The 21,756-nt window shown below is 43.6% G+C and overlaps 1 protein-coding gene across 3 annotated transcripts in view; it reads right to left on the bottom strand.

Moving 5' to 3' along the window:
* Positions 1-21,756, bottom strand: part of LRCH4 (leucine rich repeats and calponin homology domain containing 4) — a 103,130-nt gene that overhangs the window by 27,691 nt on the left and 53,683 nt on the right. For all 3 annotated transcript variants that reach the window (XM_029580185.1, XM_029580183.1, XM_029580184.1), the window contains exons 3-16: positions 21,027-21,153; positions 19,491-19,596; positions 18,528-18,664; positions 14,125-14,243; positions 13,616-13,712; positions 13,031-13,118; positions 10,985-11,091; positions 10,658-10,725; positions 10,201-10,347; positions 9,744-9,809; positions 9,359-9,407; positions 8,716-8,779; positions 6,709-6,831; positions 4,061-4,179 (exon numbers count right to left, since the gene is read on the bottom strand). In XM_029580185.1, coding sequence (XP_029436045.1) covers positions 4,061-4,179; positions 6,709-6,831; positions 8,716-8,779; positions 9,359-9,407; positions 9,744-9,809; positions 10,201-10,347; positions 10,658-10,725; positions 10,985-11,091; positions 13,031-13,118; positions 13,616-13,712; positions 14,125-14,243; positions 18,528-18,664; positions 19,491-19,596; positions 21,027-21,153 — 1,417 coding nt within the window. The remainder of the gene's footprint in view (positions 1-4,060; positions 4,180-6,708; positions 6,832-8,715; positions 8,780-9,358; positions 9,408-9,743; positions 9,810-10,200; positions 10,348-10,657; positions 10,726-10,984; positions 11,092-13,030; positions 13,119-13,615; positions 13,713-14,124; positions 14,244-18,527; positions 18,665-19,490; positions 19,597-21,026; positions 21,154-21,756) is intronic.

The following is a 21,756-nucleotide window of genomic DNA, read 5'->3' on the forward strand; positions in this document are numbered from 1 at the left end:
GAAAATTCTGCTATATCAACCCACACATAAAAGCAGTTTGTTCTTTTGATGTCAAATCACTAAGTGAGCAGGTGCAAACAGTATAGTTCAAATCTTTAATGTTTCCGCAGAACATTTTTCTCTAATGTTGGTATGTTTAGCTTAAAAGTTAACAAATCTTGTGCAGCTCCTATTTGGTTAACCGAGACTCAGGAAGTGACTTCCTGCTCTAAAAAACAAACACAGTGTGTAGTAATATTAGCTTCCTTAACAAGAGAGCTTTTTAAAGCTTTGTTATTCTTTAATAATTCTACATATCAGTAAAAAACAAAAACCTCCGATCTATAGGAAAACATGCGCACATGTGCAGATTGTCATGGAAGCTGTTAGCAAAAACCACAAATAATTTCCAAACTGCATCCCTTCACACATTTGCAAAAACTGCTAAGACTCTACCTCTAACCAGGGTATGGTGGTACTTTTCTGTAGTGCATTTTTGCATCTTGAGTTCTTTAAAAGATAAAAAACAAATAGTCTTGCATTGCTGGATACAGTCTGTTTTTCAACTTCCCCTTTCTTTGGGGGTGTCTGCACATACGGAGAGTGACCAACACCCCTGTCCATTCAGCTAGGACCTCGTGAAACCTCCGTCCTGCTCTTTGTTTTCATCTTCAAGCTCGGCTGAAATTAAAGAAAAAAAAAAAGAGGCATCCTTTGGTTGCTCCTAAACGGGCCCTCTTTTCTCCAGCTTTGGACATGACAGAGATGGAGAGGCCTCCGTGGTCCTCGCTTAAGTCTCTCTCTTTGCTGCCTCCCATTTACACTGATTCTCGGGAGGAGTAACCGTTTCCTTGCCTCCTCTAGGTCTCCCATTGAGCTTTAGGAGTTCATTTAAGCCTTGCTATAATTCTTTGTTTTTCCTTCACAGACTGCTTTGCTGTGGTGTTCTCCAAACACGTTTGGGGATACCTTTGAAGCTCGTGGGAGGTGCTTTTGCATTTGACCCTCTGTAGCATCAATTATTTCTTCCTCTTATGAAAAACTGTGTTCCCTCTACAGATGCTGGACAAGATCTTTGTGTTTGATCTTCTTTCCTTGCAGAATGAAGTTACTGAAGAGACATCAAAATTGGCCCCACGACGACTTCCGATGGCCTCTTCCCTTGTTCACCTAGCTCCTAAAAGTTCTCATGCATGCAAGGGAGGAGGGGGAACTATTGTTTTGAGTGTTATACAGGGATGTAATACCTTTGTAGTCCAGAACACAGAGGAAGGTCTATGGATTGCACCCTCACATTTCAGCACCCCCTGGAGACAGTTTCTGAGACAGCAAATGGATTCGTATCATGATGCCACAAGTGTTTCAATGGATAAAAATATTTTGGTTGTTCTATGCTATTCTAGTTTTTAAAAGATTATACCAAGATTTGGGATGTCAGAGATAATTGAAAATAAAATAGAAATTGTTCTCACGTTTCCCTGTCACAGACATCCCTGATAAAACAGTTTTCAAAGGCCAAGATATCGGCATTTCTGGTATGGTTCGTAACCTTGAAGTCATTATAGATCCATCTCTATTTATATGCATGCTCACACAGAAATACTCATCTTCAAACTTTGGTTACTCCGGCACCTTCCGATGTCCGCACAGTACTTCAATCTTCTCTTCTCTGAGCTTGACTACTGCAATTCTCTTCTCACTGGTATTCCTGTTTATGCCACTCGTCCATTACAAATGAAACAAAACTCTGCCGCTCATCTCTTAACTAGTACACCCTTACATAATCATCTCTCCGGTGCGGTAATCCCTTCGTTGGCTTCCAATAGCTTATCGTCCAATATGAACTAGTAGTAACAATTAAATTTTTTTTTTTTTTTTTACCATGGATTACAGCTGCATTGAAATTTTATACCCCTTCCCAGACCCTGAGATCTCAAATCAAGGATGATTGGATGTTCCCTCCTTGAAACTGGTTAATTTAGAGAGTGTGCCTGCTCTATGACTGCTGTGGAACTCCCTCTCTACAGAGATAAAGGAGATTTCAAATAAGTTCTTAAGACTTATTTCAGAAGGTATACAGTTCAGTCAGTTGATCCCCCTTAATGTAATCCTTGTGGCCTACTAAGATTTGCATCTGTTTACTGTTCTGCTGTATCCTGTCTGAATTATGGATATTTTATTGACCCCCACCCTGAATCATGGAAGGGAAGGGAAGATTTTTTTTTAAATAAAATAAAAAAATGAGAAGTACATATTCCACAGGCTTCCAGCTCTATAGAACATTTAAACTAGTTTTCAAAAATAAACTGGTCAAGCTAACTCAGTATGCTTCTTTGAAATGACATGTTGCTTTTCATCTGACTCTTATAAGCATAAAAAACATGCCAAATCAGAAACATGGGCTTGTTCTTTACAAGATTATCAGGTCTTCCATGATAGACTGCTCAAGACTGTTTCCCAATTTCATCAGTAGGTCAAAGATTTACTAGAAGATTTCTCCCATCTTCCAAGAACCACCTAATCAAGTTTCCCTACACATACATTAAAGCACACAATGTCACCAAATTGTATTTCAGTGGAAATACCAGGTACTTATGATTGGACTGGCCACTGTCAAAAACAGGATATTGGGCTTGATGGACTTTTGAACTGACCCAGTATGGCAAATCTTCTGTACTTATGTAAGAACTCTATGGCCTAGGTGGAAAGGCCCATACTAGGTACTGTTGATAAGCGATTTAACTCTGAAATTACAAGGACTTTATCATTGGGTACATGTCAGCTATTGCAAGAAGGCCCATGCCCCAAAACCAGTGATACTGCTAGACAGATGTGAGGCATGCCTGAATCTAACTGGGACAGTGCTACCGGAATCAGTGAGGACTAGATGCCAGTGAAGGCATCTAGTCCTCACTGATCCCTTGACATAGCCAGACATCCCTGGAGTCAGGATGATGTGGTTTCAACCATCATTCCTGGTTCTTCTGCCTTCTCATGTACTATGTTCATAGGAACATCAGAATGGCTTCCATTCATTTGACCAAGACCATCCAATTAGGTCTCACCCTTACAAACTGCTGAATTTGTGCCCTTCTTCCTAGTATCTTCACCGCTACCATAGTCAATCTTATCCTACTGCAACACTGGGATGAATTCTTCAGCAGACATGGAGGATTAAAGAAACCAGTGCCAGTTCCATTGAACAGTGGTGGGGGAAGGTGCCCGATTGCATGGCTCTTCCTGCCTGCTTCTCTCCTCTGCATATGAGCCAGCTCTGGCGGTGGAGCCCCCTTCATTGTAGGACCCCAATGCAGCTCCCCTCCCTGTACCTCTGCCCCTGCAATATTCACATTTGCCCAAAAGCTCTCACTTCATTTATTTAGAAATTTTATATACTGCCTTCCCAGCCACCCAAAGCAGTGTGCAGAGTGATATTACATTATATTTCCCTACATAAATACACATCTTAACATAATACTAAAAATTAAAAAAGCATCACTTCATGACATCCCCTGCACATTCCACTCATTCACATTTTCACCCCAACAATTCTCCTCATAACTCATCACTCCATCAACCTTCTTTCCCCACCTACCCTATATCCCCATCTTCCCTGCCACTCCAACCCATACCCTTATGACCCACATAACTACCATGACAGATAATTTATCAATTTTTCCAAATTCCTCAATACTTCACACAACATCACAAGGAACAAAGCAGAACTGAACCAAGACTATTCCCTTATCCAATAGGAGCACCTATCACACTACTCAGCCACTAGGCGCTCATATTTCATAACAGAGAGAGCGAGCTGTGACTAACCCTGAGATATGGACGTGGCCCTTTAACACAGGAGTGAAAGAACTGGCTGCATCACTGAGCCAGTGATTGGAGACATAAGTATGGCGCATGTGACCTTTCTGCTTTAAAATCTCATTATAAGTTCATGGGCTGTTGCTGGCACATGCCATTTGGCCAGCAATACGTGATTAAACCTGCTGATCCTCTGTGCCAGACTTCCTTCATCCCACAGTAGACAACCTCATCTGATGTGTTTGAAAAATAAAAAAAACGGTACCTTGCGAAGCTGGGCTAGTAGTGCTTTCTCATCCATGACCTGTTGAGCGGCCCGTAGTCTGACAGGGCTGTGTGGCTCTGAAGGTGTGAGGTCCAAGGGGCCATATATTGGACTGCAAACTAAGAGAAAAATGGCTGGTTATAATCCATGCAAACCTGGATGAAAACAGCAAGAGGAATGCAATACAACCACTTAACACATTACTTTTCATTATTTAAAGGGCAGCTCTTCTTCTCCTCAGAGTAAAGGACACAAATCAATACGCTTAAATTATAGCAGCAGAAAGGTAGGCTTGACACTGGGAATAACTTTCTAACTGTGATGGTAGCCCAGTATTGAAATGAGTTCCATGGGGAGGTAGTCAGTCTCCGGCAGGACTTTAAGAGCCGGTTAGAGAATGGAATGGCTGTTATATACAGGATCCTGCCTAGAAGTGGGAATTAATGGGCAGGAACATAAGGCACAGCTAACTAGGCCTGGCTTTCTGCAGCACAAAATTGCTCACAGCACCGTCACTCTCCTAAGCCTCCTCCGAGTCATTCCAGTCCCTGTCTTATCCCCATGCTGAGTGAGACACTGGAGGTGACTCAGTCTGAGGGCTGGAAGCAGTAGAGTGGAGGAACTCTGGCAGCCACACATGGAAGCCAAGGAACCTAACCAAGCCATCTTCTTGCACTGTATGGATTTCTGCTGCAAGCAGAGAAGTTGGAATGCAAGAGTGGGGAGGTCTGTTCCTAGTGAGGAACTGAGGGAATGGGATAGAGGAGTCAACCATGTGTGGCGAGGAGCAGGAGTCCGCGTGCAGTAAAAAGCAGAAAGAGCAAGAGCATCTGGGCAATATGCCCATGTTAAAATAGAGCTGAGTGTGAAAGTAGCAAGCAAAAGGAGAAAGGTGAGACTCCTGTATGCACAACAGGTCCAAACTGTGGCTGAAGCCCAAGAAAGTATTATAGGCTTTGTACATATGAAGCACCGCTGTTTCAGTGTAGCAGGTGTGCTTTTTACAGGGTCTTGAGTTACTTCAGAGTGCTTGTTAGAGAAGGAAGTTTGCATTGCCATTATAGAGATGCTGCTGAAATTTGAATATTCTCTCTTGTATGGTGAATATTAAGGGGAAACATACTTTTGCTCGGCATCCATTATATTTGTTTGCAGAATGTGAGATGCAAGATTTCTATAGGAGGTTCTCTTCTATTGTGCCTAATTTGGGATTAATGATAAATCCCAGACCGCAGTAACAGATTGATTGAATGATGCTATCGAATAATTGGCCTTTATCTGCCATCATTTACTATGTTACTAATGGTGGGTGGCAATAATACATAGTCATGTATGGATGATTAAGACGGTCAGCAAAATTTTACTCAGCATCTCCAAGGTGTTCAGAATTTTCACAGTTGAAAATTGGCAACCTATCCCTTGTTCCTTCAATTGCCTTTGAACACTGTATTCAAATGCAGTTCTGTGCTCAAGCATTCAGAGTCCTCAGGTTGGCGTGAGCCAGGACAGCTCTTTTGGTGCCAAAGGCGTCAAGGCATCCTTCAGGAACTCTGCTTCTGGTGATCAGTTCTGCTCTATAGACCTTCTGCTTTGACAGCATCTATGCTAATTCAGTGGAACTGGCCTTTTTCTTCCACACAAGATGGGCTTGAAACCTCTCCATGGGAAACCTGAAGGCCCTCAGTGAAATCCGGAGTGGGCAGCATCAATGTCCTCATCCAAAATATTAGCAACAGAGAGAAATGGAAGTCTATGAGGCACATCTGACTGCAAACCAGGAACTCCTGGAAACTGATCTTCTCAGCCATGCCAGAAAACAATAGATGAAAAAAAATCAAAACTAGAAATGACCGTTTGATAGAAAGACGATTGGGAAGAAAAACAGAGCACTGATGCAAAGATCTGTGGGGAGCTATGAAAATATGGGTTTGATGTAGGAACAATTCAAATTCAATTTAATAGACAAAAAAAGACTAGCTAAAAACTAGAAAGAAAAGAAAAAAAAATCACTAAGACACGCCTGAAAAAAAGAAGAATGACCCAACACTCAGCGGGTTGCTCTGTGTAGAGTTTGACATAGAAAAAGGAAGAGAGTAAGGCATGTTATGGCCATGGGAACTGCTGCCTAAACCCTGACGTTCCACTGGAGGGCAGGATAGCATCCAATTGTCTAATAGGTGAACCACATGTTCTTGGAGTAATGACAAATGCAAGCATGAAGCAGCAGCAAGAAAAAGGCAGAAAGAGGACTGCTCTCCTCCTGCCATCCAGGATCAGGCAGAGTGTTTGAAAAATAAGCAAATACACTTGCCTGCTCTGGGTGCTAAAACAGCTAGTTAATGCTCTGACTCTAGATGACCCCCCCTAAGGGTCCTCCCAGCCCTCTCTATGATTTGGTATGACCTCTTGAGGTCCCTCCCAGTCTTTTTTTTTTTTTTAAAGTATGACCATCATTAATTGATGTCATACATTAGCTGGTATTCAGTTTTCACCTCTGGAGTCCTAGCCTTAAAGCAAAGTTTCATTTTGCTTCTGATGGTGAAGCAACACAGATTGTACACACAGCAGTATGTAGGTCTGGAGTGAGAAGCAACAGCAAAGAAGGGAAGAAAAAGGTAGCACTGAAACTCCTTCCTGAAATCACTCACCAGAGTTAGGCCTGACACTGTTCCTGGAGGATGAGCGGAACAGAAAGCTGTTAGGTTTCTGGACTGTGCCACCTTCTTTGGGAGAAAGCATTGGTGCTGAGGAATGCTGGGAAGGGAGTGCATCTACAGGCATAAGAAGAAAGACCATGCTCATCTCCACATACAATCTTTATAGATAGTCTTAAACTACATATGGTATCTGTTGAATGTGCCACAGTTCTGTGGTTTCAGCATCTGGTCACAAAGGAGACATTTAGTCTTACCAGTTCATTTCTCTTCCTTGAATCCTGCTAGACCAGTCCAGATACATAGGTTTATTCCACCCTACCAAGCAGATGGAAAAAGAAGACATGGTTTCTGTGACATCACCACTAATACTTACAGTGGTGCAGCCCAGGCAAAAGCCAATATCTTTATGTCAAAGCAATAGAGGATACCAGAGGACACTATTAACATCCAATAATCGGAGAGAGATTCTTTGACATGGCACTTTTCAAGAGCACACCAGAAAAGAAATTGTCCCATTTAAATGCAACACAAACAACTTTAGGTAAACGATATGGAACTGGCCAAAGAGAAACCAAATCAGAGACAAATATTAGGCCTGAAGGTCTCTGCAAGATAGGGCTTGCAATTCTGAGGGCCATTTGCTCTGCTAGAAATATACCAGAAAAAGAGTCAGCAGAGAGGCATGCCTAAGAGTCTCAAAAGCGGACCCTACTAAACTCAGAGTTTGAGGTTTAAATCCCACTGAGGGACCAGGGGCCCGAAAAGCAGTCATAAAAAAAAAACAAAAAAAAAAACATCACTCTCCAAAGAAGAAATCTAGATACATTCAGGATAGGAAGTGAAGAATATCCCCTGGATTCTACCTCTATACCTGGAAATAGCAGATACCTGAACCTTCAGGGAACTTAAGGCAAATCCTTTATCTAAATCCTTCTGAAGAAAGGTTAAGGTTAGAAATATCCAATTTCCAGTGTGATAGACTACTTTCTGCAGCAAGTCTCAAACAAACACCAGACTCACGCATAAAGCTAGCGATGTGGAATTCTTATGGGCCTTCTATAGAGTAGATTTCACTGCACAATTGCACTCTCTCAAGGGCCAGGCCATAAGACTAAATGGAGCCGGATCATCCTATCAAGGACTAGGCCATAAGATTAAATGGAGCTGGATCGTCCATAAGAACTGGTCCTTGGATTAACAGACCTTGAGCCCCAAGGAACTGAAAAGAAAAATTAACCGATCTGTAGTTTACTAGATCCATGTACCAATATCTTTCTTGGACAATCTAAAGCAGCTAGGATGATCAGCAAGCACTGAACTTCTATCCTCCTCAGGATCCTTCCTATCAGAGGTCAGGGAGGAAACATATAGCAGTTAATACTCTTGCCACTGGAGCTGTACCCCTTTCAATGACAGAAAAACCTGACAGCCCTGGCATTCTTGTGCGTTTCCATTAGATTTATTTAAGGAAGTCTCCACCGATCAACTATCTTCTGAATGGGAGCTCAGCTGAGCTCCCACTCTCTGGAATCTAACATGTTCCTGCTAAGGAAATCTGCCTACAATACAAGACCGAAATCAGCAAGAATTTCAGCTCTACCCAATGGGCTTTTGGTGTCCCCTTTTCCTTTTCATATCTTCCAATGTAAGGGCAAGCAGTACAGCAAAACTAGCTTGATAGCCCTGAGTTTCTCTGTTTTTAGACAATAAGAATGAAGCTTGGTTCTTAATTCTCTTAAGCATTAGCTTAAGAGAATTAAGCTAATGCTTAAGAATCTTAGCTGTAGCAGAGTTCATAGCAACTAAAAAAATTCAACTGGACTCTAGGTAGATCATATGCAGACATATTTAGAGAACCAGTTATAAAGTTTAAAAAAAAAAAAAAGGGAAAATGATAAAAACATTTTGGATTGTTCAAAAAACAGCTCATACTACACACGCTATATCATGCTTTGAAAGTTCAGATACAGCTGTAACTTTTTGACTTTTCTTACGCACCTGTCTGATGTGATGGTGGGACTGTAGAGGCAGCACTTCTGCTGTTCACTGGAGGGTCCAAATTCTACAGTAAAACGAAGGGACAGTCAGCACACTGCGTGAACTTTCAGCTTATTCACCCCCACCCCCCTCTGAGGCCTCTACCTATAACTTCTCATCCAGTTCTCATCAGGGATCTTCCCGAGTAGGGTCTCTCTCCTGACTCACCACCTGGCTCTCAAAAGGTATTCTTGAGAGTAGCATTTCCAGATGGGTTAGCCTGCACATACCTTGAAAGGAATGAACCTTATTCCAAACCAGAGCAAGCTGGGATTAAAACTCACTCTTAGATTTTGCTCCTAATACTCTTAATAATTGCATTGTGTCAAAGAGCCTCCTTCTGGAGTTCATAGGAGGTAACATGTATAGGCAACATATGAAAGTGTATTTGAAAGTTGTTTTTCATAAGGCCAAGTTATGCCCAATATAACTGAGACGCTTGTGAGGTCCCTCCCCCGATTCCTTTCCCATCCAATTCTCATCAGGGATCCAACCCCTGTGAAGCCTCTCTCCTGGATCCTTCCCATCTGGCTCTCTTCGGGGAATCTCCCCTACAATATATATATATATTTTTTTTTTTTTTAAACTTGTCTACAGCTCTTACCTGGCTCTTCTGCTTTTGGAACAAGGAGCTGCTGTTCTCATGTGGCCCACTAGAGGGAGACAAATCATTACATTCAATTACTGTGCATATTGGATGGTGGAGCATCGCTAGCTTTCTGTAGGCTAGAGAAAACAAAATCTCCCATAACATCCAGATTGCATGTCACAGAATTCTCTCATAGCAGCCTTAGAAGGGTTGGCCATAGTCAACTGCATACAATGCACAGCTCTTACATACATCTGTCCCCACATCATATACATCTAGGGGCTTCAGTGGTATCACTCTTGTAAAGAAAGACCATCTAGCCTCAGCCCTGCTGCTGGGTAGGAAGCATAAAATCCTCTGCCCATGTCTTAACTAGATTCTCACATGCTGTGTTGCTTACTTCTTAGTTGAGGTGTTTTGTGATTGGGAATTAATTGGAGTACTCTTGGGCATTAATTTCAGCCAACTGGAAAAGAGCAAAGGCAACAGATTTAAGCGTCACAAGTATGCCAACACACAAAACACATGGCACCCCCTTCCACACAGACATGTCAATAATGCCACCAACACCTTCCTGCATGGCACCCCATATATGGTACTATTCAGATTACATTAACAGGTCCTGTGCTACATGGCTAAAGTATTTTGTAATCTCTCTTCTGAAGCACAGCAAGTGGAAACCACCTCCCTCCACCCTCTGTATCCAAAGAGTAATGTGTGAGCAGTGACATATGGCATGGTATTTTAGAAGTACCTGCTTATGTTGTGTGATGGTATGCCACCATGCCAAAGCTCTCTGCCTCCTCCCCCTGCCACAGTCATTTACTGCTATTGCTAGGGATCTTCCCCTAGCTCACCTCTCCCTCTTCTCCAGCACCTGGCCCCTCAGTGCCTGCTGCTGCCGCTCCCGCTCTTGCCAGATCTGCAGTGTCTCTGGCCGCCGTCTCTCCTCGCTCCCGGGTCCCGGCTCCTCACGAGCAGAGATTGCCGTGATGCTGACTGGCCTGAAAACACAGTTGTTGAAAGTGTAGTGGGAAAAACAAGCCATGTTTAACAAAGCACACCACAGACCTGAGGAAACGTGTAGAAAATCTGCTGAGCTTAGAACAAAAGAAAGTATCCTGAAAGCAGAGCTGAACTCGTGCTGAACAATGCATTAGAAATTAAATCTTCAGATTAGAGTACCTTCAAATTAAGGTGCGAGTAAGTGGTATCATTAGAGATCAGTCAAAAATATATACGACAGAGCATGAGCGATAGCAAGACTATGTAAGATGGGTGTTTAGTAAATGTATTGTCCCCCCAATTACCTACCTGCTGCTCACAGACTTCTCTCCTACATCCGTTTTCTGGGGTGAAGTTCTCTCTGTTTTACTTTTCTCCTACAATGAAGGTTAAAGCTTTTTCAATGTCAACTAAAGCAGCTTCAGTGTTGTTGCCTGCTAGATGTCCCAAGAAATACAAATGCTCGGCCCTTTTCACACAGCCCCTGCTGTCTCAAGGCAGGATGCGTTACAGGTAATCAGTACATTCCACAGAGGGGAGCGAGGCAGATGCTCCCTCTTGTCTGCAGGAATGAAAGTAAAACAGGTGAGTGCTTAACACAGGAGATCCACTGATACACAGAGATACATCTCTCACCTCCGAGAATACTGTCATCTGCAGGCCGCAGTCTGACTTCACATCGTCATCCTCCTCGCCATTAGTGCTATCATCGATGTAGTCTATCTGTTCCAGGTCGCCATCCCCTGGAGAAACAAAGGTATCACTGCACTATATTTGAGGTCTCCTAGTGCAAAGAGTTTCCAGCAAAAACTTGTAGTTTAATCTCTTATCTCCACATTCCTCCTCCCCTTTCAGCTCTCATCAGGGACCTCTCTCTGCAAAGTCTCTCTGTACACCCCTCTTCCAAAGCATGTTCCTGTTTCCCTCTCCTCTGCACACAAACACTGCCGCAGTCTCCTGTAGCCATAAAAGAAAGCTGCTTTTGAGCTGATTATCAGGCATCATTATAAAAGCAATACCTGAAGCTGTAGCTCTCCAGCTCGAGTGGTAGGAGCTCAAGCCAGGTTTCCCGCTTGGAAGTAGTGTGTGCTAACACTTGGCCCTCTAACAGACATCTTAATGCTAGTCTCCATCCTCAGATATACAATAATGGTTTGCCTTCTTTCTTAACCATCTTCCTCTTCGGGACTAACTTCCATGCTGATGAAGCCTAAAACTCATTTGACCTTAACCACTCACCAGCATGTCTACTGCCTTGACCTAGTCCTTTCTTCCACATGCTCTCTCGGCATTTCTATTCTCTAACCATCATAACTGCTACTCTTAACCACTCTTCTACCCATACCCCTTGTCAGACTGAGCGAAATGAGACAATCCCCTTTCTGCACCACCATAATCACCATCTGCAAAGTCTCCATCCTGAAGCGGGTTACATGAAGAAACTGGTTGACCCACTTCAGGTCCAAAATGGGAACAAAGCAAATTTGCTTACATAAATAGTATTTTCCCTCTCACTGAGGTAGGGTTCCACAGGCAAGAATGACTGGCAATAGTGTTTCTTACCAAAAAACGTCCATTCTCCTGACGGGAGAAACCCCTAGTCTTCACCGGGGAGCTAGTCTGGAAAGGTTCCCTTGTAAAATAGACCTGCTGTGCATTACAGCGACCTAAGAACGTTGCTACCACTCAACCGGCTCTCTGATCCCACGAGGAATCGAGAGCGATCGTGAGTCAGAAGCAGCAGCATGCCTTCTCTGGGAAACGGAGATTGAGGGACACCTCTTGCAGGGGTGGACAGCCAGCCATCCAGAGGGGAGCCCATAAGAGTTGCCCTGGAACTCAGTCGAATCCCCCCTTCCTGAAGGGACAGGAAAGCAAAGGGAAATGGAGCCTCCTGATACTGGAAAAAACTTGTCCCCTCTCTACTGTAAGGTAAAGGAAAGAAAAAAAAAAAAAAAAACAAAACAGCTGCAGCGCTAGAAAATGTCACTTACAAAAACTGAGGAGAGCAAAGCTGAATACTTATTTTTCAAGCTTGCTTTTCCCTTACCTCTTTTACTTTATTTTTTACTATATTTTATTCTGTATAGCTTGTGATTTTTTGTAGTTATGCTGTAATTTATTATATATTTTTAATATTGTAAACCACTTTGACTTACCTTCATTGTATCAAGTGGTATATAAGAGTTTTTAAATAAATAAATAATACCACAAGAGACACGGCTTTAACCACACGACTCTGCCTAGGGGGCAGGATGATTACAGCTGCACATGCTCAGTAGGGCATGTTTGAAAGTTCTAGAATCTTTGAGATCAAAGTTCCGTGCCGGGCTCCCTCTGATGATGTCATCCATGTGAGGACTTCCATCCTGCTTGTCCTTGGAGAAGCAGGTCTTCTCTCTTGACTAGACTAAGTTCCATGGATCAGGGACGGTCTCTATCTGTATTTGCATACTGCTGGGTAATTCTGGTACCCCCCCCCCCCTCGTGAAGTGGCTAACATAGCAACCCATCAAGAGTTGTAAGTAATTGTTCATTGTAAGACATTATTCTAAATACTGTCAATCTATTGTTGTAATGTAAACCGAAGTGATTAGTAACTTTGTTAACAGAACTTCGGTATATAAAACTGTTAAATAAATAAATAAATAAAATAATGACCACCCTGTACCAAACACGCACCTGTTCCATTCTGCTTCTCCTTCAGCTGCTTGGGGTCCTTGGCCAACTCTGCTATCCGAAAGGAGAGATCGGAGAATTCGTCTGTGGACTGAGAGCATGAGAGACAGAGTAACATAGTAAATGATGGCAGCTAAAGACAAAGAACAGTCCATCCAATCTGCCCCGCAAGGTATTTCGAGTTGTAACTGCCGTTTTGTGCAGGTGGCCTCATGCCTTCAGTTTACAGTTGTAACTGCGCAGAATGTCCACTGCAGAAATGTTGCACCAAAAGTTACTAGAAATCCTCACAGGTTTCCTTCACCACTATGTGCATACATATTCCACTGTACCAGAACTACTGAACTGCAATTCACCTACTCAGGAAAAGTGTCTCCCCATCCTCCCTTGCATTTGGTTCTCATCAAAACTCTGCACTGGCAAGGTTTCTCTCATAAGGTATACTCCCCTCTTAACAAGGCCTCTGGAATCCTTCTCATCCAGCATGCCTCACGGATTCTCCTACTACCAATCCATCTGTCCCCTCAGGAATCCTCCCCTACAAGACCAGACTCCTCTTTCCTGTATAACTGGAGGAGCTTTTCTTACCTCGTTACCAGACCAGCGCTTGCTGCCACTGTCAACACTGTTGAAGCCGGAGTCCAGTCCCCCATACTGCCGGACTGGGAAAAACTCTTCTGTGAGGCTGGAAGAGAGAAGACTTGCATGTCAGGCTGTATATCTGAGAGCAGACAAAAATGAGTGAGCCAGGAAGGAAACCCAGGTTTTGGCTCATTCACACAGACTTCTGACACTGAGCATAAAGTTTGAACTTAAACAGATATTCTCCTGGCCAGCTTGATGGGGAGAGTAAATTAAAATTATAGCACTTTAAAAACAGGTGAAGCCACTCCATACGTGGATGCTCTTTGTCTAGACTGCAGGAGAGTTTCCAAAGAGGAGAATAAAGATCAAACGATCTGACTAATTCACCTCCCATCAAAGCTACAAATTCACATATAAATGTGACAAGAGCAGGATCTGCTCAGCCCCTCCCTTGAGAACTGTTCCCCTGGCTACGCAAAAGTCAGGTCCACATCCAATACATATTTTCTTACCAAGTTTCAAACCCTGTGGGTCTGGCGACTCTGGTAAACTCAGTCAGGTCAGGTATGGCCTTCCTACATGCTTCAATGTTCAGGTATTTGAAGATGTGTATTTTACCCTTCAAACAAATCTAAAAGGAAAGAGGAAAAAAAACTGGGTAGTAGTGCTGCTTTTCATCCAGACTTAATGCATGCCTGCTTTGTAAGATCTAGCCATATCGTAGAGAGCAGGAGTCCCATAGCAGGTCTAAGCACATAGAGGGCAATTTTCAAAAGGAACCGATGTGGGTAGAATGCCGCTTTGGAAAAATGCCCTCCAAGAAGCTTAAAATACTCACCATGTCACAAAGCATGCACTATCAGCCATATCTAGGGAAGGCACTGCCAGGAGCATGTTCCAGGCAGGATTAGAAAACAACACATGCACGTCTGGTGTGTTTTGTCTTTGCTCTTTGTATTTCTAGGTTTGAAAACTTCATTTTTTTTTTTATGAATGGATGTAATTTATATTCCCCCTTTTAGCCACTTCAAAGCAGATTTATTTATATTTTATTTATTTATTTAACATTTCATTTTTTCACATCGTATCGGTTCACAGTGAACAAAAAACCATTGGGCAGTGCCCGTACATATAACAGATAACATAATATAATATGATGAACTAGACAACATATAAATAATTTATGGGAGGAGCCCTTACATACATTCAAGTAGTATAAGGTTAATGTATTAGAGAGACTACTTTCAAATCTATGTGCATTATGTTCCACAGAAATTTAACTCACAAATTAAAAGTAGGTACAATGTCCACTGGTATTTTGTACCTGTGGCAATTTCCAGAGAGAACATTTCTTGTGTACCATCCCTTTGAAAATGTGATACAAAAGGTTTGTACTTGTGAATTTTGCTACTAGGCAGGCAGTTTGAAAACTGTACCCATAGTGCATAAGTGCTTCACAAGAAGCAAAGAAAAAAACAAGCATCTACAATATAAAGAAATTGTTTTCAAAATTAGAAGAGAGAGACAACATTTCTGATTGAAGGATTAACTTTAAAAGGCAAAAATGTCACACTATCCTGATATTTAGACTCCATTTGCTCCGAGAAAGATGGCTTGCAGGAAGTGATGTCATCGGATGGGATGGCCGCCTAAGTCTGCAGCTCCCAGCCCTAGTCTAAAAACAGACCTAGCCCTCAATACAAAGTAAGAACGGGGATATCAATAGTGTGTTTTTGGACTTTGCTGAATAAGTATTGATGGCTTTTCAGAAGGAAAAAAGTTGATCTAAAGCATTTTGTCTTTGCAGGGATGGCAGCAGCAAGCATGGCAGGCCTTGATGATGGGGGCAGAGGTGGAATCGGCACTACTTTAGGTAGGCCAAGATCAGACAAAGAATCAGAGGGGAAGCAGTGACCTGGGCACAATTCCAAACTTGGGTCAAAGAGCTGCGGAATGGTATGGTGGGCATAAGGCAAGAGACTGTTGAAACTGTGGCAGCGTTGCCCAGCGGCCTACTTGAACTGGGGTGGCAAGTGGAAGAGGCTGAAACGAGGCTAGAAGAACAGGCCTCAGATATCACACAGTGGCGGAAAATGCATTAATCTTACCTTTGCTAATAAAAAACTAAGGGATCACATCAAGGATAGCAGATCCCAAAGAGCCAATTTACGATTTAGAGGGGTCCCTGCGGGGGCAGAATTTAGGGACTGTTCTCAGATTGTTAGAAGCATCTGCACAGCGGTCTTGGGGCGCACTGAAGGACCCTGTTCAATAGATCCCTGGAAACGGGATTGATGCCACAGGATTGGAGAAGAATGGGGGTGGCCCTGCTTTACAAGAGTTGGAGCAGAGAGGAGGCTGGAAACTACAGGCCGGTGAGCCTCACCTCGGCGGCGGGAAAATTAATGGAGACTTTACTGAAGGAAAGGATAGTGAATGACCCGAGGCAGCATGGATTCACCAGGGAAAGGTCCTGTCAGACAAATCTGATTGATTCTTTTTGACGAGGTGACTAGAGAATTGGGTTGAGGAAGAGCACTCAATGTCATCTACTTGGATTTCAGTAAAGCTTTTGAAACAGTCCCACATAAGAAGCTTGTGAATAAAATGAGAAGCTTGGGCATGGATTACAAACTGGTTGACTAGTGGGAGACAGCGTGTAATGCTATATATAATCTACTCTGAAGAGAGAACAGTGTTGAGTGGAGTGCCACAGGGATTGGTGTTTGGACCGGTCCTGTTCAATCTTTTTGTGAGCAACACTGTGCAAGGGATAGAAGGTAAAGTTTGTCTATTTGCAGATGATACTAAGATCTACAGAGTAGACAAGCCTGAAGGAGTAGAGAGAAAGAAGAGATTTATATAAAGCATCATATGTATTTTAAGAGAAGAAACAAACCAATGAGGGGAGGCCTCACATTCCGAAGCTTCTTCCACCCCTCCCCCAACCCCGATCACAAGGGAGAAGGCAAACAGCATGGGATAAACCATTTGAGTCTCTTTTGACCCAATAACTCAGATGCCCTGACATTTAAGGGCTATAGATTTAATGCTCAGATTCAACCAATGAGATGAAAGAAATGCAATTCTGCTCCTTGACTGCATAATCAGTACCATAAAAGTGTGAGGCCAGAATCCATAACTTAGGAAAACGCTCAGCCCCGACATATCCGAGCAAAACATGCAGCCCAACGTATCCAGACAATGCAAGGCAGATGACCACAACTTGGGCACACCACCAGCCAGCCAGCTCAACCCAAAGTAGATGTAAGCAGCCTAACCGCAGATGTGACCCGAAGGAGACAGACCAAACCATGCTCAGGTGGGCCTAAGACCAGGAGACATGCAGAGGTGATAGGGACTCATGGCTATGTTACAAGACACTTCACTTTAGGTAAGAAAAGGGAGAAAACTGGGTAGTTAGAAAGCACTATTTGCAAATCATACAGTATGGGGAATTGAAAATTGAACTTTGAAAATATAAATTTATACATATTTACCATGAATAAATTATATTATATACATTATGTCAGTCTTAGAATCTGTGCCAGAGAATGTGAAACATTCCAAGGTGAATGTGTACTGCGCAGTGCATAGGTATACATTACCCGTCAATCTATTCTTCAAATGGGCTTAAATCACAAGGGTATGACCTATACCAGGGGTGCTCAAACCAGTCCTAAGGGCACCCCTAGCCAGTCAGGTTTTTCAGGATATCCCTAATGAACATGCATGAGATCTGTGTACGCAAATATTTCTCATGCATATTCATTGTGGACATCCTGAAAACCCAACTGACTGGAGGGAGGCCCCCATAGGACCAGTTTGAGCACCCCAGATCTATACATTAAGTATCCAAACCTTCCATCATTTAAAACTTCCTTTAACAAACTAACCTCCAGGCATGCCAAGCGTCAAGGCAGCTGCTTCGTGTTGAAGCCTTTGCTCAAGACTTGGGGTTTCCCCTGTTCAGACGAGTGAGGAGAGTGAAACAGAATCTCGGGCCTAAAGATGTTGATTTGTTCAGCAAGACTTTTGAGGCCAGTTTCTTCAATCTAGACTCAAATTTACTAGCAAGGTAGGTACAGAGCCTGTCCTGTGGGGGGATACCCTTGTACAGCTACCTCTGCCATCTTTCCCAAGGCAGATGCCCATCAGCAGGTCTGCCAATCCCTCCTCCTCCCCATTATCACTGTATCTCTGGAGCCAGAGGGGTTTGTGTGTGCGTTTCAGCCCAATCCCTTGTTCCACCATGACTGCAATGTCTGGATGGCATTTGCTGGGTTATATTGGGTGTTGTGGGCGAGCATTTTAATATATTGACTATACTTCAATTTTTGGGAGGTTGGACAGTTTATATATATTTATAATCTGCGTTTTGGGAGACGGTATTTTATGCTCTTTATATCTGATTTTTTGAGTTGAAGACTATTTGAAATGCTGTTCTTAGACCATAAGGGAAGTAACTGGTATATCCCCCAGTGAGAGTGGTGGCTTGGAATTCGAGAGGGGTTTTATATGAAGATTGTATTTTTGCTGTATTCTATGTTTATTACATCATAAATCATTTTGGGTCATTTTTTCAGAAAGGTAGCACACAAATGGAAAAGCTTAGCTGAATGGTCAAAACAAAGCTGACGTGGCCATGAAACCTGCAAAGCACATCTGACTGGGCTGGAAAGCACGAAAAGTCCCACATGTGCTCAATAAAGTCTTTACAAGGAAGTTCCAGAATGCATTCCGCTCAGCACCAAATGTGGTCATGTAACCGGGTATGAGCGAACTGCTCGTTTTCAAAGCAAAAGCCGAAACAGGTCAATAAGTTAATAGTCTAAGACTATTAGTATTGTCATTTCAGCTGCCAGCCCCAACAACCTTTGCTATCAGTGTATGCTCCCCGATGGATTTCGGTTACCTGTGCAGGGGGGGACTGTAGGGGATTGTTTTCTAGGAGCACAAACTGCAGGTGCCGCAGGTGCCGGTAACAGACGGGAATCTTCGTTATTCGGTTACAGGACACATCCAAATGGACTAATGGCAACTCTGAGAGCTCTGCAACATCAAACAAAAGGCCAATGAGTACCGGGCTGCCCAGGACATGCGTCAAATCCTGGATGTTCAGCAATTATGCCTGTGGTGAGGGAGGCAATCAGTGTGACCTGTCCCTGGAATAGTCATATGGTAAAGAAGAGGAATCTCATTAGCAGCATTGTGTAACAATCCTCTTGCTATAAATCTGTTACACAGACACTGCTGACGCAGGAGCCTCATCTTCCCATATATCCGCATGGAGCAGCTCCTCTGTAACATTTCACTGTAATGGACTTCATCACTTAAAACCTTCTGTATGATTAACCCCAGAGATGGACTGTGGTCTCGAATTGCTTTAATGGAGGTGATCAGAGGATCCCTGATGAGCGCCAGCTGGCAAGAGCAAGCCAGCCATTAATGGCACTGCCTGGGGCTTTGCTGTTACCTCGGTTACTGTCCCACTCAGGGAGGCTTGTCAGCCTCATTGTTGTGCTGTAGTTCTGGCAGCTGATTGATGAGGCTTTTAGTCTGCAACAAGAGGAGCATATCTGTGCCAGCTCTCTTGAAAACAGGAGGGATTCCCAGCACTACTTGGGGATATCACCAAAACAGGTTATCACTGCCACCCAGCTCCTCTTCTCCCCAGCCCTGCAGGCATAAAAATAGTGCTGGAGTTTATTCAGCCTCCTCCGACAGTTAATCAAGCAGCATCTGGAGGGCTGGCATCAGGCTAGGTTAAATCGTATGTACATTAGCTACTTCTTAAGCAGCAGAAGGAAAGTTTATGGCGCGCTAGTAATTATTCAGCACAATGGGATGGGGGGGAAACGTTTCAGAGCACACTAACCTTCAGGCAAGGCCATTAGCTGATTTCTCCGAAGGTTCAGGTGCCTTAGGGACTCCAACTTTCCCAGCTGGGCGGGGAGGCTCTGCAGCTCATTGCAGCTTACATCCTGCAGCCGTGTAGACAACGAAGGTGAGGAGCAACTCTTCATCCACAGCATACTTGGCACATGTGTCATCACTGACTCAGCTTTACCTAAGCAGTGCTAGCCATACCTCCTACTATATACCTTCCACCCAGCCACACCTGTGATGAATCTCACTATGGGGCCAATGCAAAGAACGTGCTGGAGGCGGGCGCTGAGGGTTCAGTGCTCGCTTTCCTAACACCCCCCCCCCCCCCCCCAGGCACCTCTCCTGGGGCCGGCATGCAATATTTAAATTAGGGGTCGCACTGTCAAGGAGGTGTTAGGGTCAACTGCATGCCTGGGAGAAGTCTGCCGTCCTCGGCGGTCCTTTTCCTAATCGGCGCACAGCCATGGGTTCGGAAAACGGACGCTGGTTAACTGAACGTTCGTTTCCCAAACCTGACCGCCGGCACTTTTTTTTTTTATTTAATCTTTCATTCTTCCGACCTAATGTCACCACGATATTAAGTCGGAGGATATACAGAAAAGCAGAATTTGTACAACTTTTTGGGGGTGCTCAAAATTAATGCCTGCTCTGGGCAGACAATTTCTGAGCGCAAAAATGTGCGTATAGGACGCAGTTTGGTTTTGTTTTTTTTTTGCATTTCGGGTGTCAGCCTCATCAACATACATTTGCATGTGATGAGCGCTATTAGTTTCACGGTGCATCGGACGCACATTGTGGAGGCACTAATTCCCTTTTAGCATAAGGGCCTACACAACCTGCATCCAACTGTGGGTTAAACAGTGTGCTCAGCTGAGCAGGATTTAAAAACTGAACTGAACTGGTAATGCTCTGCTTCTTACACAGGAGACTGACCTCTAGGGGAAGATGACTAGTAATCTGCTCACACCTAGATTTTAACAACTCACGTGTAGCCGGATGGAAATGCTATTAGATTTGAAGGCCTTCTTTCCAAATAGACACAGCTGCGTCCAAATAGCTTTCTTCCTGCAAAACTCTCCTAGTCCTCACTGTATCAACCAATCAATCCTGCAACACTGGCTCTGTCAAGGCCTGTTTTCTCTAACACAGGCTGTGAGATTCGGGCAGCATCTACCAGCTGTTTTATAACATACTTGACTATTCTTCATGAGACTTTTAAAGTCTGCATACTTTTTTTTTTCTCTCTCCCGTTTTCCTTCTGTCTGAAGTCAGGTCATGTAGACTAATATTGCTACAGCTGGGAGAGCTGCAGGAGCTGACGGCCCCTGCACCATCCAGAAACCACCATCTCCTAATCCTTCCCTGTCCTCGTCTTCCCCCTGACCCAAGGGTAAAACAATAGCCCTAGCACTTTGATTCTCCTATATCACCTCCCAGAGACGGACACCATTAGCCTTCTCCAGTTCTGGCTTGCACTGCTGTGTAATTTCTTTCAACATCTGGCACCATTTCCCTCCACACTTACCAGCTGCCGCAAGTTCTTGAGAGCCCCAATGTTATCTGGCAGTGAAACTAACTTGTTGTTGCTGGCAATAAGGACCTTCAGGGGCAGGTGGCAGATGTAGGGGGGCAGTAGAGAGAGCTGATTTCGGCTGGGAGAAAGGTAAAGAAACGATATGCAAGTTAGAATGAAGGTACAGCTGGCTGTGGTAGTGGAGTCTCCCACTATAATATAAGACACCTTTACTGGGGAGATGTAAAAATGAGGTCAAGATATTTCTGATAGATCTACCTCTGCCACAGTTTGCCTTTTATTGGCATTAGTTCTATTGTACTAAATGACTGGACAACCAAAACAATGTGAAAGCCAAGTAAAGGTAAATCTGTATTCGTATATTTTATGAGTCAGCCAATCTTTTTTTTTGACCAGCTTATTTTTTGCTGTCATGGGTAAGGGTCAAGAAAGCCAGTGTCCTGAGCCAGCCATCCAGCCCTAGAGGGGACAGGCTCTGCAACCCTGAGTCACTGAATATTTACTTTTAAATTGGCCCTTCCAGTAGCTCAGTGGTAGTGCTGTGCCCTGCTGTGGGAAGGGTCCCCAGTTTAATTCCTAGATCAGCTGAGCTAGGGATGCCTGGGGGAAGGGAGTAATGATCCTTAAAATGTGACACCTGGTGGATGGATTTACATCTCATGTTGCAGGATTATTAGAAGGAACCCCGATGTTCCCAGATTTAGGGCTATTGCTGCAATGA

Source organism: Rhinatrema bivittatum, chromosome 16 (assembly GCF_901001135.1).
Source record: "Rhinatrema bivittatum chromosome 16, aRhiBiv1.1, whole genome shotgun sequence".
NCBI lineage: Eukaryota > Metazoa > Chordata > Amphibia > Gymnophiona > Rhinatrematidae > Rhinatrema > Rhinatrema bivittatum.